The 18,313-nt window shown below is 42.3% G+C and overlaps 1 protein-coding gene across 2 annotated transcripts; it reads right to left on the bottom strand.

Moving 5' to 3' along the window:
- Positions 1 to 3,135: 3,135 nt before the first annotated feature.
- On the bottom strand, positions 3,136 to 18,290 carry CUNH3orf58 (chromosome unknown C3orf58 homolog). Of its 2 annotated transcripts, none has more exons than XM_026040115.1 (3): positions 17,637 to 18,290; positions 8,811 to 9,114; positions 3,136 to 5,951 (listed from the first exon to the last, which is right to left on the bottom strand). In XM_026040115.1, the coding sequence occupies exons 1-3, from the start codon at positions 18,288 to 18,290 to the stop codon at positions 5,620 to 5,622; spliced, it is 1,290 nt and encodes a 429-aa protein (XP_025895900.1). In that variant the 3' UTR covers positions 3,136 to 5,619. The 2 variants fall into 2 exon arrangements, with proteins under 2 accessions (XP_025895900.1, XP_025895902.1); XM_026040117.1 differs by lacking the exon at positions 17,637 to 18,290 and adding an exon at positions 17,153 to 17,170.
- Between the last annotated feature and the right edge of the window lie 23 nt (positions 18,291 to 18,313).

Below are 18,313 nucleotides of genomic sequence, written 5' to 3'. Positions count from 1 at the left end.
AAACTTTTGCTTAGAAATTATTTAAGAACAAAGATATAATTCCAAATAATTGCCAGTTTTAAATTAACATCAGTATAATATCAGGTTTTAGGTACTTAGACATCAGATCTTACGATGAGAGCGACTTGGATACAGGCAAGAAAGCAGGGCAATGAGGTTATCAGGCTTTTCACATATAAAATACCACGTTTAGCTACGAGACTACACTCAATGTGCACATAAAAACTGTAAACAAAATTTAAAAAAAAACAATAAAAAGCATAGATATATGATAAATGTAACATCTCAGAGGAAGTTCACTCATTGCAGTTTGCCTGTTCTGTGAGCAATATCTTTGCCTATTGGAGGCTGGAGTTTACATTAACACTTCTGTTCAAAGATGACAGTTTTTAAGCAGTTCTCTCAATCACTCCCCCACTTGAACATCTTGGTTTGGTTGCTGTGTTAATGCATGGGAACTAGGTTCCTTCCCAAGAAGCTAAGTCAAAAAATCCTATCCACGTGTAGCGTCTTTCAACCTCAACTAATATATACAGATTCAAGACAAAAATTAAACATTTCACATTTAACTCACTGAAGATGTCGTGTTGCTTAAYCACTTGCTGTTTTACAAAGTATACTTTGCTAAGGAAAACTTGTCAGGGAAGATAAATTTACACATTCGGGGTACAGGATAATGTGGCCTGACAACAACTCAGATACACATATAGTGTCACTATAGGGGCTTGGGCACCAGTTCTTCAGTCTGCTAACRGGCTCCTATTGCACTGAACTACTCGTTACAAAAGACACGACCAGGTACTAACAAAGACAGCTCCGTAGGAAGATTAGTTGCTCTGCAATTAGAGAACAAGGACCTCACAAGATTCATTTTTCTCCAAAGATTCTTATTGTTGAAGTATGTGGATAATACACCATAAACACTTGCAAGAGACAACTGTGCCCATAGGCAAAGATTTTTTTTTTTTATAAAATATTTACAAAATTTTATGTATTTAATTGTATTTGGGCAGCTGTATATCTTAGCAAGTAAATGCCCTACAAAAAGTGGACACCATTCCATAATTTGTAATATAACACACAAATGTTTTAAACAATGAGCAATACCGTGCTTCTAGTCACCAGATACTTTTTACCTAATTACCCCTTTCCTGAAAGTAGCAAGTAATGAGAAAAAAAAWTTTTTTTTTCAATTGCCAATTATAAATGGGATGTTAATAGAAAGTCTATTTATACTTAGTGAATATGATTGTGCTGAGTGATTATCCTGAAAGTAATAGGGTACTTTAAAAAAGAGAAATATAATTTAATATATACAAATAATCTCACTATTAGGTAATAAAAAATACACCATCACTTCTAACACAGTAATTAGAAAAAAAAACAGGATGGCATAGTGACAACACCTGCAAAAATATTGCAGACAACTGTAACCACACTCACAGCTGAGAGGGACTGCAAGGTAAACAGCCCTGGGACAAATATSTGTTTATTTTCCTTGTCAAGTTCCCCTCAGCAAAGTACACTGTGTAACCAGGAAGTTTTTAAACAAAACAACAGCAAAACCAACCACAACCAGCAGCATGCAAATCAATGGGCTTAGGGCTGCTGCACTCCCCGTTATTTCCTTCCCCAGTGAAGTCTAAGCTTCCTTGGGAACAAATGAAGAGACATCTGCCAGATAAATACTAAAAAAAGAATTATTTTTTTTAATTTTGTAAAAAGCACTCATTAGTGCTCCAAATTAGAACTGTGCAAGCACCAGGAGATGAGCTTTGAGAAACTAAGAGTCATGGTTTGCCATTTTCATACACCTCTGCACATTCAATGCTAACGAATACCTGGCTGCCCTGCTCGAAAGGTGCTGCTTGTTGGTGGAAAGAGCTCCCTCCCGTCAGGAGGGCAGTTCCTGGGAGCTGACACGTGTGTCCTCTGCCAGAGCCCTCCACTTGCCCTCAGCTGGGCAGAGCCTGGGCACACCGAGTCAGTTCTACCCCCTGCACATTTACCCTGTAAAATCAATGCATCTAGATAAATACCCAGGCAAAACAGRCATATTCTCATGCATTAAGCCTGGTGACAAAAGCCTAATCTGCAGCCCAAGCAGGAGATTTTTCACTGTGCTAAAACACACATTCAGTTCTACAAAGACATTCAATATCCTACTTTCCTGCAGTGCGGGTTCCATGMAACACAGATAACTGACAAAATAAGAGCATCGAGTTAACCCTGAATCCAGATATGTCAGATGGAGAAAAAGAGATAGAGAAGTCCACGAAGGTGACAGGGATCACGTTACACAACTGCTGAAAGCAAACATATAGTTATTATTTACACTGCTTCTTAGCACTATGATTATCTTCAACATCTGAAGGTAACTGGAGAATTTTACAAGTGTCAGTTTGCAAGTTCACCTTTCCTGAAGTGGCAATAGCAGGATTGCATCTAGAAGAATCTATTTTTTATTTTTCTTTTTTTCCCCCTTTCTTTAAACAATTTACACAGGCTCAGAAAGGCAGAAGAGAATTATTACATGATTTAATTTCAAATAGACTAGGCACTAAAAATCCTGAATAAAACAAACAGCAAAAAAAAAAAAGTATGAATTAATATTAACTACCACGATATTATATTGAAAAGATAGTGCTATTAGCAAGCTAAATTGCTCCAAATAAAAAAAAAAAAAAAATAAGTATTCAAGGAACAGGAGAAGATAATTTGAAGAATCGAAAGCTACCCAATCTTTCAGTTGATAAGAGAGGAAGATATAGCTCAAAATGTCTTAGCAAAATGAATCTAAATCTAATGATGATTTTAAAAAGGTAAAGAGCTCTGACTGATCACTTATGCTCTGCAATAGGCAGTTTACCCCCTCCCACAAAACATATATATTCATACATATACATATATATATATATATGGATACAGAGCTAGTTTCCCCATTCCCTTTCACTACAGTGCATTCTATCATAGCAGTAGTACAACTAGTTCTACAAATATTTTAATGAATCCTAGACAAACATGTCAAACACTGACTGATCTCAAAAGGAGTATCYGTGAGATGAGGTTCTTAAAGTATTCTTTATTAATATCATTAGAAGTTGTGGAAACAACTTTCTTTTAATATAAAGGCACAGGGAGACAGTCTTGATAAAATATCCCAATCAAACAGTAACTTACAGTACAAAAAGACAATTTTAATGCACATACAAACCCCAAACATCTCATTCAAAAATATTTCACCAAGTGTTCATCAATAATAATGGGCAATGACTAAAAATATAAATTGTTATTGTACAATACATCTGATCGGTGCAAACTGAACAAGATTTATTGCTTTCCACAATGGTTTCCCTGTAGTGTCTTCAAGTTCCAAATTCCTTTCACAATTAGCTTTAGTAACTTACTCCTGTGTAACTATAGTGTGTAACTATTGGAATAGTAACTATTCCAAGACTAAACCCCAAACCAGATCTATTTGGAGAGCCTGGCAGGCACAGAACTGCCCCGAGCAGCAGCCAGAAGTGGCAGTGTTTGCGCTGAACCTTTTCCACTCGCACTACCGTCACTCGTCAGGAAATGTAGTGGATGTTTAAAACAAGCAAACAAACAAAAATCAATTCTAGTCATTACTCAAGGCTTGTATGATAGGATAGTATTATCTAGTCTCAGGGCTGTTGTGTTCTCCTCAAATAAATGGATTATGTCATTAAAAAAAACATTTAAGGTGAATCCTCTCTAAAACCTTCCCCTAGAACAAGGATGTAAAATAGTCTTGACGTGAAGGGAGGGGATAAAAGCTGCATTGGTCACTCTAACTTCTGAAAAGAAGCAAGGTAAGGGATTGGGAGTAAATTACAACTACATATGCAAAGAACTTTCAATGTGAAATTAAGAATTTTTAAGAATTCTTAATACAGTTATCTAAATCATTAAGAAAACCTACTCACACAGAAGAAACTTTCTATCTTGACATGACTGCAGTTTTCCAGCTTTGAGAAGGGCAACGAGCTCCTCATCTTCTTCACCTGGCCCGTGCAGCAGTTTCCACCACTCACAGGATGCAGGGGTTCAGAGGCAAACTGACAATAGCCCTGACGTCTGGGAATGCCACCTTGCTCAGGAATTTYAGCTTGTACAAAGCACTATTTTATACAAGCCTACAATAATTTTAGTTTTCTTCATTCCTGCTGCAAGAAGAAATAAGCATATATTTTCTAAGATTTCTAAGATGATCCTCTTAGAATTAAGACTTCAGGAAAAATGAAATGCTCTAGGAGCTACAAAATATAAAAACGAAGTTTGAAGATGGTTCTTGTAGCAGTRATTGAGGTTTCTACACAGATTATAATTAAGGGAAACCACTTGAGATTTACAGAAACCTAGGCAAGTCAATTTTACCTGCACTGGAAAGAGTCATAGTTCAAGAAACGGTGTCTAGAGTGAGTAGAGCTTAACCTATTTTGCTAAATGAAAACATGTGTATTCAGTAAACTTCACTTGAAATCAACAGAATAAGAAAAGGTGTATAACAAATCACTAACCTGAATTTTTATTCAAAGGATGGTTTTCTTGTAGTATCAGCAAGCAGTTTTAAAAGTTCTTGCAAAGAGTAATCAAGGACTACTGAAATTTGAAATCTGAGAGTTAATCCCATGGGAGTACATCATTTTTTAATTCAATACTAGATTAAGGTCTAAGAAACAAAACCATTTTCTTTGGTTTATGCTCAGCTACACTGCACTAGTGAATTTTTATTCTAAGCCAAATATCTACCTTCAACTCAAATTCATAAGATGTTTATCTAACCCTAGTCTCTCCCCAGTCATCAAATTATTTTTGTTAAAAATGAGAGTTTGCTCATAATATGGTTCCCTGCTAAACAGTCCTGTGTATATATACTGGCATGAACGGTAGAAATTTTGTACAATAACTACAGTTAAATGAAATCTCCAATGGCAGAAATACGAAAGAGATCAAAAATGAGCATCACTTCTAATGACATCCAGGTTTATGATGATCTTAAAAAAAAAACCACAATGTTTAAGCATAGTAAAACAGTGTAAAAACCCTAAAATTAGACAGTAAACATGGGAATCCTGCACTTACAGTAGAAATGTACTGCACAGCATTAATAGGAAAGCCTGTTAAATTCCAAACAATGCAGACAGCTAGATTTACCTGCATGTAAATGCCACTTCCAGGTGTTTAAACAAACACAAAAATGAGACAATGAYGTCAGAAAAGAGGCCTCTAAAACAGGCCAGCCTAACTTGACTTTCCAAGTAAGTACACCAGCTTCACAAAACTGTGATACCAATGCAGTTTTATGTAAAGTACCATTGACACAGCTTATTTGAGAGCTTCTACCACAGTCTTTTCCCRACCTCCCCCATTTTAAATAGTTAGGGAGAACAGTCCACAGAAGCCCAAGTTTTAGTTCGTTAAGTACCTTGTCCGTTTGCAGAGGAACATCGCGACACCATAAAATTCTAATTTTTACGGTATTGGTAAAATTGATAAACTAGTGTCATTTTCATTCTCTTTTGAACACGGAGGTTCAAGACCTTGTTGACTGCTAGTGTTCCAGGCGGTGCGCGCCGGCTGTTCCTCCGTGGACTACCTCACRTTGTTGCTGAGCTGTGCCAGGTATTCCCGCAGTTCCTTGGCGGCCTGGAACCGGCCGTAGCGCTTCTTGGGGTTGGCACACTCGTCCAGCAGGGCCTCGAGGCGGCCGTCCTTGGCCACGTGGGCCGGGGGGTCGTGGAGCAGCCCCCCCGAGGTGCCCCGCCACGTGGCGTGCCTCGACAGCAGGTTCTGGCAAACCGCGTAGTAGTTGTGGTCCACGGTGACGCGAGCGCAGAGGATCTCTTTGGAGAAGGACAGGCAGGCTTCTTTATCGCAGTCATCAAACTTGCTTTCGTACCATACATCCCAGTTTTCTGGTTTATCTGTGAAGTATCACACAGGAAAAAGAAAGGAACAGGTCAGAGGTCAGAGCAGGAGGACACACGCGGGGCTCTACACAGAGCCCAACGCAAAGCTAACTGGTGAGACTCAAACCAACTCTGGATGCAAATGTTCTAGTTTGTTCTTGTTCTAGTTTGCAAATGTTCTAGTTTTTGAAAATCCACCTGATGCACCTTCCAGGTGAAACAGCCCTGGCAGTACAAAAATACGGGAGAGACATAAAGAAAGGATAAAGTAAATAGCTAAAGAGAAGGAAGCAAAAACAAACAAACAGAAAACAACATGTGCACACACTCACCGCACAGAAAACAGAAGAAATCCACATTCGCACACATGCCCAGAGGGAAAAATGAAGCACAAACAAGTACAAGAGAATGATTCACAGCTGGAGTCCAGAGAGAAAAGGAGAAAAAAATCCCCATACACAAACCTAACCCACAAACATGATCTATTTTAGCAACAACTAGACCTGGTTGTTCCAGTTGCCCTGTGAACTAAAACTTGCAAATGATCTACCAAAAAATAAAAACTCCCATTGCAAAGCAACTACCATTAACTTCTGAAACACTATCTGCCATTTCTCACGTTAGAGAGGTAGTTAGGCGCATATTAAAAAGCAGATGCACTACCTATAATATCTGAAAAAAACATATTTGAGCAAAACAAATTACATTCATGAACACACAAAGCACTTTGAAACATATAAAAAATGAAACAAGTTGCATTTTAAGCTGCAACCACAAAGATCATAACGAATACAAATACAAAACTGAACAAAAACTTTAGCTCATATATTACTATGATCAYGCCTATGTTTTAGCCTGGAGTCACATTGTATCTGGAGATAAGTGACCTGAACATTCACCAAAGATTGGAATAGCAACTTCAGATCCTTTCAAAGCTCCTAAGAATTACAGCTTATAGATTTAGAAARTGATAGGCAGCTCGGAGAACCACTGCTTGTTGCTCTACACATGCAGAAACTTCTAATGGGGCTAAAACAGTTGCCTTATCATAAAGCCCTCACTGGAAACCTCATTCTACAGAAAATAGCTTGACAGTAATGAATAAATGTGAAAGCTCCTGAGCTGTTTTTATTTTCTGATGGAAAACTTTAAATGAAGTTTTTCTCCCTACATTTTTGGATTACTGCCAGATTTGACATGTTGGCCTTTTCAGAAAGTCTCAGAGTTTTGCAAATCTCCTTAGGGACTGACCTACACAGAAAAATGTACTAATTTTTGCTAGTGTCTGGACTGGCTATTGCTCTACTCATYTACAGTGCACTGCAAGCTGGCCTGGAAAAAGCTAGTGAGGGCTGACTACTACAATGAGAAAGCGCCAGGTAAAATGTGTGCAGTGAACAGCAAACGTGGAATGGGGGGAAAAAGCCAATAATAGAAGACTGAGGAACAAAGTGAGTCGAGCAAACTCAACTATGATATACAACACAGAAGTAGGATTAAATATTTCACTATAGCATCATTGGACAAGATGCACATGCTCAGATATCTAAACAGTCACATTAATCACTCTGGATAGAGTGATAATGAAACTTTTCAGGAGATTAAGGAAGTCAGTATTAAATATTAAGATTATACYAAGACCAAGAATTTTTGTGTTAATATTTGCTTTCATTTTCTTAATTATTATAAAYGATGCATCAAAATCTTAATTAGACCCAACTCGATTTGAGAGCCACACACAACAGATGCAAGCATGAGACTTTCCAGATCCAGCTTCTGCAGACACTAATTATTCCTGTTCCATGTAGGAATCGGTGCTTTCAGAGTTCAGCTAAACACCTCTGCAACCCAGCAATTTAGACATGCTCCAAAAGAGAAAGTCTTAAGTAGCATTATTTTAACATAGGGCAGGAAAAAAAAAGTGCAAGTATTTGTGTGGCTATGAGTAATAAAGTAAATGTACTGGATAATCAGTACATTAGAAAAGATTCTTTATGTACTCTGATAGTTTTAAGTTCTGTGAGAATGCATAATACGCCTAATAAGAAACAGATAAATAAGTAAACCTGACTTCCTTTAGAAGAGTCCATGAAGRGAGAACACAGTCTTAAAATTCATTYTGCAACTCAGTGTATGAAGTCTACTTGAAAAGCTTTGTAAAAATCCATTCACCCAAAGCAAATTGGAATTGCTTGGCCTACTGCCAAAGGCTCCTGCAGAAACTAGGACTTCGCATTCAGTATTTCCAGCCTCTAGGTCTGTAAAGTTTTCCACACAAGCTCAAAAGAAATAAAAACCCACGTAATGCTACTTTGTCAAACACCTCTCCTGTTCCTGCTGCTTTGAGCTTTTCACAGTTGACAAAAAGACGAACTGATTTTCACTATTCCAACCTGGAAACAGCACTAAAATTACAGCACTTCCCTTTACAGCAGAGCAGAGGCAGGCCACACAACTAGGGGCGAGTGGCAATGAGGTGTCCTTCGCCAGACGGGGAACACCAAGSCTTCCCTGCTGACAGACGTCTGGAAAAACGGGAGCACTCTCTATTTTCATTAAGGTTGAGCAGCCAGTCGAGTCCTTTCTCTGCCTGGCCACTGTGTGTCCAAATCCTTTACTCCGCTAGCCCCATTTAAACAGGGATACTGATACTAAAAATATATGTAAATCAAATTCAGGTAACCTCAACACTTTGTGTAACTGACAGATTAGTCAATCTTATCAGTAGTCTATTTCTAAAGGTAATTAGTTGTCAAATAAAGCCACTATGACAAAATGGGTTTCAGCAAATACATATACTTTAAAAATGACTTGTGATTACAGAGAAAGAAACAACAGAAACGAGASGGTGAGGGGAAGAGAGGAGAAACTCACTCTGTCTGATTAATCTTTTGTCTGCTACCAGAACGTTTTCTGCATCTACAATGATAACCTTCCCGTCCCGGGGTCCGACGGCGAAGTTGTCGAAGCTGACATCGAGGAGGTAGAGTGCAAACTCAAAGTCATTGTTGGTCAACTGCTCCGCTATTTCCATGAGCTGCCAGGCCAGATCCACCCGCTTCTCCCAGGGCGCGTTGAAGTAACTCCACAGCTCCTCCCCRACGTAGTTGACGGCCACCATCCTCCCGCACGCTCCCAAGTACTTGGCGAACGGCCAGCCTTCATCCGACGGAAAACTCTGCGCATAAAAACAAGTTGCATTTTCATTAATATAAATCTCATGCTTGCAATTGCCACTTCATTTTTAATTGTAATCTAAAAAAGAAAAAATGAAGTTACAACCCAGTTACAACTGGCTTTCCTCCAGCTGATTGACTTCCAATTGAGGATCCTCTCACATGGAGATCTCACAGAAAGGAATACAGAACAGACTGTGGTATAACAAGAAGTTCAGAACTGTCTATGYCCCTAGTATTTGTAATAATTCATCGCCTGATGAGTTGTCACATACAGACTTTGTGTGCATGCATGCATCTGCATGCAWGGGCATTATACAGCACCACATAAAACTGTAACACTAATAAAAATCTTTCTCCACTCAGAAATGGGAAATTTCTTGGAAATTAACCCAAGAGACTGAATACTAAGAAGATGCTACAAGCGATAAAAAAAAATTTGTATTTCAGTTCTGCTTAATGTGCCCCAAAACCTTCAAAATGAACATACACAAGTATTTAAAATGTATCCTCCATYGTATGGGTCTGGAAGAAATGTCAAAAAATGAAGAGCAAAAGCCCTAAATTGTTAGGCTCAATACTTTCAGCATTCCTTTAGAGCAAAATGCACACTAACTTTAATTATCAGGACGTATTTGTACTTGCCATCCTTCCTCTAGCTCGCCCACTGCCATGCCACCAGATGACARCTCCGTCGCCTTCACATCGATAACGCAGCACAAGTTCTACCCCATGGGYTGAATCACAGCAGGCTTTCTGTCTGAATGGGAGTTTTAGACTTACTAGTCTAACAGCTATGACAGCAGAGCAGTTGTGGTAATGGAGAGAAGAGTCACAGGACGTCATGGAAAGTGCAGCCCACTGCTCACCAAACTGAAACCACACAAACAGCAGGGCTGACCCACCCGGTCACCACAACCCYGAAATTCTCTCCTCCCTTAAAGCAAATGTTGATTTTATTCATCTGTGCCTCCTTGGATAACAAAGCTTTGATCATTTTATGCTAAGGACTAGATATCAGATAACTCTTTGCCAAGGTAAGAGTATTTATATTGGCCAGAAACAGTGGAAGTTTTGCAAAACGCTGGGAACTATATTCTGTGCCCATGAATTAATATTTCTTAATATTAATTAATTCTTCTGAAAATAGAGAAATTAAAGCTACATTTGATACAAACACTACATTGACAAATTAAACATCTAGAAATCTCCCTCCCTTAAAAAAATAAAATAGATTTGCTTAGATAATGACAGCCCAGACAATAACTACAGCCAAAACCACCTTCTGCAATCATTATTCACAGAACTTGCTTGCACATCTCACTGGCTTTCTGTGCATCCCCACTCCCACATCAGGAAGCAACTTTGATCAAGTAATTTCTTGACTGAATTCTTAATTGGCTTCTTGCTGAAAAGTTTACTCGATCAATGAATCCCCTCGCATTACTCAAGATCACAGGTCTCCTCTACTTGTKAAATTCACTCCTGGTAAATACAGAGGAAGAAAAGGCAAAATGAGGACTGTGGCTGGTGCTGCAGTAAGGGTTTCTCTCAGCTGGATGTGATTTCCAGAACTTCACAACAGCTGCAGATTTCAGGAAGGAAAAACCAACATCCTCCACAGAGCTTCTGGCCATCAAACAGGTCACTTTGCAACAAAAGATACTTAGTTTCAGAAACTTACACAGAGAACTACTACAAATGCAGAGATCTCCTGCAGCACCATGACAGCTCCTCAGCACCACGGCTTCCAYRGGRCACCTTCTCCCGGGAATTGCCAGGCAGGTTCTGCTCCTGTCCCATTGCTCCCGAATCATCACCTGAACGCGTGCAGAACTATACAGCAGGAACCACGAACATGAAGTTCTCACTGACAGCAAGAAYCACCCCCAAATGAATGAAATGAAGAACGGATCTGGGGGCTGCTTTTCCGCGTCTCCAGAACGCRGCTCTCGCTTTGACTCCCGGCACGGGGCAGGAACTCCCCTCAGCAGCRCACAGGGCACTCACCCCGTCCTCCTTCCACGGGTCCTTAGGAGCCCTTGAGGAGGAGAAGCTTCAGGAGAGGTTCCTGCTCGGCTAGCACGCTCCTGGCCAACGTCTACTCTGACTCAGAGTCAGTAGACTCTTTGTTTTCACGGCCATGCAATCAAAACGCGTGGAAGAATTGTTTAATCTTAYTCCAAATATGCACACGTTAAATGACGGTGACTTTGGCCTCTTCCTCATGGCTCCCGCACGCAAGGGCAGCCTTGGTTCCACACCGCAGCCTTCTGGCATCGCTGGATTTCTACCTCTAATAAAAATGAAGCTACTCGGCACCAAAGCTCCAAACAAACACGGTGCATCCCTCCCAAACACTTGAATTTCAACGCTCTCCATGTCACCAGGAAACAACACAGCCAGATCCAGGCTGCCACAGGCTGCAGGGATGGGGACAGGGCAAGGGGACCCTTCCCTCCCAGCAGCAGCCCCCYGTTTGTAAATCGGATTAAACTGATTGTGCGAGGGCAGCATCAGCCACAGCCGTGCCCCAAGTTCAGCATCCTGCACCACGCTCCCACATCCACTGCACGCAGGAAACTCTGGGAGCAGTTCCGTTTATTTGGAAGGGAAGCTCAGCAGCAGGACGGCATCTGCATGCCCCAGTGTAACACAGATATATTTATAAGTCTGCGGCAATCAAAAGAGCTTTTGACAAGAGGAGCACAGGGAATGCTGCCAACATGTGCACATGCACAAACAACATCGCCGCGCTGGCTCCCTCCCAACCGGCTGCAGCGGCCGCATCCGCGCCCGTCACCCCAGCCGGGAGCTGASGAAGGGGATAAACACTCGTACAAGCAGCCCGTTCTCCAGGCTCACAGCCTGGATTTGATGGAAATTGTAACTGAAGCGCAGATATGTTGTCTTTGCAGGCAAAGATTTGCCACTTGCTGCACTATTCTCTTTCAGGAACTTTTTCTCTTAAGCGAGTTGTAGTTTACAGCAAGACTCTCCCCCTCCACGTATTACTGCTTTAAATGGCCAGTCACACACAAACACAAGCTTGTCTGCTCGTTAAACAAGGTTTCCACAAGCAAGGTCAATTCAGAAGAAAAAGCTTAATTAAGTAGCCGCCAAAAAAAAAAAAAAAAAAACCAAAAAAATCAGACTGTTGAACAGAATAAAGGGCATAGTTCTTATTTAACCTCTCCAACTACTAACATCAAAAGGCTTGATTAAATAAATCTGTCCTTAAATGCACTGGTTGAACACTAGTTAGAAAAATCTGTACATTTGCCAATTCAGATTAAAAAAAAATGAGCTTTTGTTCAGAATGAGGGAATAGCGATTTGATGAAAGCGCCTACAATTCCCATACACCCACTCACATTCCATCTGCGAATCCACACACAAACGCCATGGAAACCACAGACAAACACACAGGCCTTTAAAAGCTTGAAAAAAATGCACTAGTGGACACTGAGAAACTTCAATCCAGTAGCTTAGGAAGCTCATTAAAGCAGTTGCTGTTTTCTCTATTCGTASAGCAGGCCGCATACAACACATATATTGCATATGTGTTTAGCAGAGATGGAAAATGTTAACATGACAAAACAACTCCAAAAAAGAAATATTTTTAATACCCTAGAGTAGCTACATGACATYCCTCTAAGCAAAATTCCAAACCTTAAACGAATCCTGTCAAAGGGACAAAATACGCTTTGTTCCCAACAGAATTACTTTGCACTTATRTCTTAAAAAGGTAAAACAAAAGCACGTTGCAGTTTCTGGAGAAATATTGAGAATTAATAGGGTGAATTTATCATTTTACTTGAGCATAAAACAGACTAATAGCTCATTTGTCTTCCTCACTCCCACCTGTCTAAACACGAGCCATGTACAAATCTGTCACTGCTTCTGCATGTTCAGAGCTGTGGATTACATTAGGTAGTAAAGGCACAGAGGCCTGAAGTTGGTAAAACTCATTGCAGTCTGCAATAACAGCAGCAAAAAAGCCCCTGAATCAAAAGCTTTAGAGAATACCATGCACCATTAGTTTGCTTCTGCAAACTAATAATTCATCTTAATAAAATCCAAGAAAAGATGGAGAAGTGACTACTTACACCTTGAAATTATTGTTCCACTGTTACATTAAAAAAAAAAAAAAAAACCTTTCCATTAGAAAAACTACTCTAGAATTTGCTATATGGCTCCTCTTTTTTCTATAAAGTGAATCAAAATAAGACCACACCACAGCACACGCAGAGCAGGCCACACATCTGGCATACGACACAACTGAACTAGATTCCACAGGCAGAGCAGCAACTTGTCCCACTGCTCATCACGACCTTGCTGGAAATGTTACCCGCTTTGTAACACCTTTTTTAAAACTATCATATTAAAGTACATTTACTGAGGCACAAACTGGCACAGCAAGAGGAATTTATATAATGTGCTCTTCCTCAAAAGGAAAAAAAATTTAGTTCTCTCTCCCAGAGCACTGTTGATTCTGCAGTGTCAACAGACTTATTTTAGCCACCCGGGCAAACACGCAGAGCTCTGCAGCCCCGCAGCCTTGGAGATCAGGCTTTACAAAGCAATCCTTCAGATCTCAAGGAGGTTTAAAAACAGCCTAAAAGCAGATGCCTTCTTTTATTGAAATGCAATTTAAAATATATACACGCAAAAGTATTTGTGAATGCTAGTATGTGTGTGTATGTAACAAAAGCAATGTGACTTTCAACCGCACGCCAAATCATTCGCCATTCAACTGAAAYGCCCCAAAAAGTCTGCATATGAGCCCAAATGCATGTGCAGAGGAACAGATTTCATGCAAAATTCACAATACTAGTGTTCCCCACTGAAAGCAGATTCCTTGATTTTATTCAAGTCTTGGGGCTCTTTGTTTTTTAGCTTTCAATCACATACTAAATACAATTCATAACAAGAGAAAAATATCAGGTGCTGAACTTACACACCATAGAACAAAAATACGCAAGGGATTTTAAACATAAACCAACTCAGAAGTTCCTCAACAATTAAACTGCCCATAAACTTTACAGCTATAGTTGATGTCATTTCTTCACACAAACCAATGGATTATGATTGAACACAAGGGTAGGAAATTGATTGCAGTGAATGGTTGTTACTTATTCCTACCAGTTTTTAGTCTGGCAACAGATGCTGACGACAATAACTACTTCTCAGGTTATGGGCTAGGGATACATCACTACAAAGAAATCATGGCAGAGATGGCCTACACCTACTTCTAAAAGTTAATTTTCAAAATAAAAGGGACTAAAAGAAAATCTCAATTATTTAATTCAGGGAAAATTCAATGCTACTTCCCCCCACCATGGGGGCTACCTAGCATGTTTCATTGTTAACCATCCCCTAAAAATGCCATTGTCTGTATGCAGAGGCACTTAYAGGAAATAATGCAAGCTCTCTTGGAGACACTTCAGAAAGTCCATCAGTATCTAACACAACAATTATCCRTTTGGAAACACCAAGTCTGAAGAGGCACCAGGTTTTAATACCACATAGGATTCCGCTAAGGGGGTTAGAATACCACAGAACTACAAAAAGTTGCCTACTCACTTCTTGCCGAGTTGTGAATGAATTGGCAAAATAGTTTTCTAACAATTGACTGAACTGCCACTTTCAGTGAATTCCGAGCAAGAAACTGTTTCAAAAAGGCCACAGCTAATGCTYTAGGATATGAATACAAGATGCCAATTACCTTTCCCAATACAAAAACAAACAAAACGTACTGGTAACATGAACAGAAAACAGGAGAGCTTTAGGTTCTGCAGGAACAGTTGTTCATGCAGCGCAATTCCACAGCTGGTCTTTGCACAAGGAGTAAGAATGATGAGAAGTTGCAAGAAGAGGCTATTAGCTCTAAGGATYTGGAAAACTAAACACTTATACAGAACTATAACTTTCTTCTATTTAGATCCTGGGACTTTCTTTAGACTGAAAGAAATAAAGAGTGCTAAATATAATTTACAGCTTACACGTTAAGTATGCGCTGCTCACCTCAATAGTTCCTTTAAAGATTATTTTGAACAGCTTTGGAGCAAAGCAGAGTTTTGTTGAAAGAAGCAGTTCTGCTTTAAACTGTAATGCAAGCTGCGTTGTTTCAGACCAAGTAACAGCAGCACTTTCTAGATACAACTTACAAWCAACTTCTATGGGTTAAAAAGAAACGGTTTGCAAGCATTTTATTTTAAAAACACTAAGTTTCTGTAGACCAGGGGTACACTCACAACACAGAGCAAACCTGTCATGCTTTTGGAAGTCCCCCCGGTGATATTTTAGACCAACAGAGCAGTCAGTACAAAGGCAGGAGCAGCTCTGCCTGCACTTACGCCACACCAATTAACAGAACATATGGCTCCGTCCTGCTAGGACAGATGGAAACTGTCTTTTAACGCTAACCAGGAGATCTTGGGGGTGCTGCAAAGACAGACACTCGAACTGGGCACGTGTCTTTACTCGGAAGGGAGCTGGTCCCTGCGTGGCTGCGAGCGCCAGCCACAGGGCAGGCAGTTCCCAAGGCAAAACCACCCTGTTCCTCGTGCCCTCTGGTTACGGGCAAATGCCATCAGTGAAATGCATCAAGAAATAAAATCAAAAACCTGATTCTTCATACGATTGCATGCAGGTATGCATGCATGCCTTCTTGGAGGCTGAGGATTTTTTTTCTGAAACACTCTCCAGATCTCACTCCCATACCAATATCTGCCCTACTCAATACTGCAGAAAYTACATACTGAGATATCTCATGTATAAACACAAGCAAAACTCTCAGTAGACAGTTATCATGCCTGATAAGAAGATAACTTCCCCTCTCAAGCATACCTTGCTATTGCAATRGCTGCATGACACAGAACTGCTCCTTCCTCAAGTGTTGTGCTGCTAGAGATGAGAGAAATGGAGTGGGAAGTTGCATGCAATSCAAATGAGAAGAGTTAATACAAATTCCTATGAATGATTTTTAAGATACCTCCATTGAGAATTAAATTGTAAGAGATACAAGCCTTCAGTACGCAATTCTAAAGTTTATGAACATTCTTCCGGAAAAAATAAAATACATCAACTTTGAGTGCTTTTAAAAACCACAATGCTGATCTGAATTACCCCTATTTCTTCCCCCAGAGTATGCCTGAGTAGCCAAGTTTTCAAGTCTSTGCAAATACCTTTGACTTCAAAATCAGGTGACAGAGAATTTCACCAGACTCCAGCCAAGGGGCYGCCTCGCCTCCCAGCACCGCGCTCTGCTGCTTGGGCACACAGGGTGCTTCCACATCCTGCTCCACAGCCTCCAGGACCACCTGCAGCTTATCAAGAAGCTTCCAGCAATCAAGGCTATTAAAGGCTCTTAAATTAACCGGTGCTGCCRAACAGCTTTTGATCTATCAGGTAACAGCAAACACTGCTGCTGTCCCGTATCCTTTGCCTGTAAAGGGCACCCTACCCTCAAGCCATGAGGGAGCACACGGTGCTGTTTCAGGCCTGCTAGGTCCACGCTGTGTGTGTCGCAGCCTGTGCTCAAATCAAGAGCTCAGCTGTGCTAAGAACAGCCAAACAAATCTATGCTCAGAGAATTCACAAGCGCAGTCACAGCACGGTAATACTCTTAAAATTTATGTGGAGCTTCCCCTTCACTAGCCTCAGGAGCAAGCTGACTGAAAAGGGGATGCAGTCTACCCTGAGTACATTAAATAGCCAAGTGACAAGGTTGAGGACAACCCCCCAGGTTGTATGTGGGGCGACTGAAGGGCAGGGGACGCACTGCCCAGGGACCGTGCTCCAAACCCAGCAGTGTCTCAGCTCTTCGTGCGGGCGATCCCAGGGGACCTGCTGGGGGGCAAGCCCTGCTGGGGCAACAGCAACTTCTTGACCCGCTCACAAGAGAAAAATTAGCTGTTTAGAGCAGTAATTGCACAGTGCTGTTGCCAAATGCATTTGCAAGTATTTTTTGGCATACACGAGATAGAGACAAGGATAGTACTGCAGTCAGACAAAACAATCCTGGGTCCAAACTTACACACTAACGGCATGCCCGGAATTCCTTCAAGAGCACCGCAAGCCGAGATTTAAAGGAAAGGGAGGCATCATCCAATACTAGTGTGTGGAGCTATACATTTGTATAGATACACGGAAGAAACGTAACCGAACAGTGCCATGGATTTTCATCTAAAATGTAAACAGAGCCCAAGCTTTGCAGCACACATCAAAGCCCATGTTGCTGTCAGACCCAGAGCCAATCCTCCTACAGCGCGGGACTACTGCACTCGCTGACAGCGAGCCCTGCTTATCTCTCACCCGCATTAGCCCGTGCGGGGTCTGTGTCCGCTTCCCGCCTCCGGGCAAGGCGGAGCCCAGCGCGGTCCCCACGCGGGGCCGCTCCCCGCGCACGGCGGCCCCGAGCGCCCCATTCCCGGGCGCGGGAATTCCCGCGGCGCGCGGGCACGGGCCGCGTCCCGCAGCGCCCGATCCAGCGCCCCGCCCGGGCGGCGGGAGCGGCGCACCTGCAGCACGAGCGGCTCCGGGTTGAAGGCGAGCGTGATGAGCAGCTGCATGCGCTCCGCGTCCTTGAGGTTGCGCAGCAGGAAGCTGCCCGAGTCCTTGGTCTCGGCGTAGCGGCGCACGAGGCGGTCGAGCAGGCGCTGCGAGGGGCAGTGCACCAGGTCGGACCAGCCCTCCACGGCGTCGGGGGTGAGGAGGCGCACGTCGCCGTTGAGGCTCGCGAACTCGGTGGCGTGCAGCGCCTGCAGGAGGTCGCAGCGGCCCCTGCCGGTGGCGCGGCGGCAGATCTTGGCGTCGATGTCGGCGAGCTCCTGCGCGGAGCCGAGGCGCTTGAGCACGACGCGGCGGCTGCCCTCGCGGGGCTCGCCGTAGCGCGCGAAGAACACGTTCTTCACGTTGAGGAAGTCGAGCAGGCGCAGGCGGCCCCAGCTCTCGAGCCGCAGCTGCCCGTTGAGGAACTTGCGGCACCAGCTCGTGCCCCAGCAGGCCGGGCACTTATTGAGCTGCAGGAAGCGCCGCTCCGAGAGCTCGTTGCGCTGCAGCGAGGCGAGCAGCGAGTGCGTGTTCAGCACCAGCGCCGCCGCCAGGCTGCCCAGCACGGCCAGCTTCGCGTAGCGGTACAGCCGCCCCAACTTGAGCGACACGAGCCGCAGCATCGTCCCGGGCCGCGCGGCGCCCG

The sequence above is a fragment of the Nothoprocta perdicaria genome, unplaced genomic scaffold (genome assembly GCF_003342845.1).
Source record: "Nothoprocta perdicaria isolate Ctin4 unplaced genomic scaffold, notPer1 scaffold_25, whole genome shotgun sequence".
NCBI classification, from domain to species: Eukaryota; Metazoa; Chordata; class Aves; order Tinamiformes; family Tinamidae; genus Nothoprocta; species Nothoprocta perdicaria.
The sequence above is the reverse complement of the archived record's forward strand: the minus strand, read 5'-3'. Positions and strand labels throughout refer to the sequence as shown.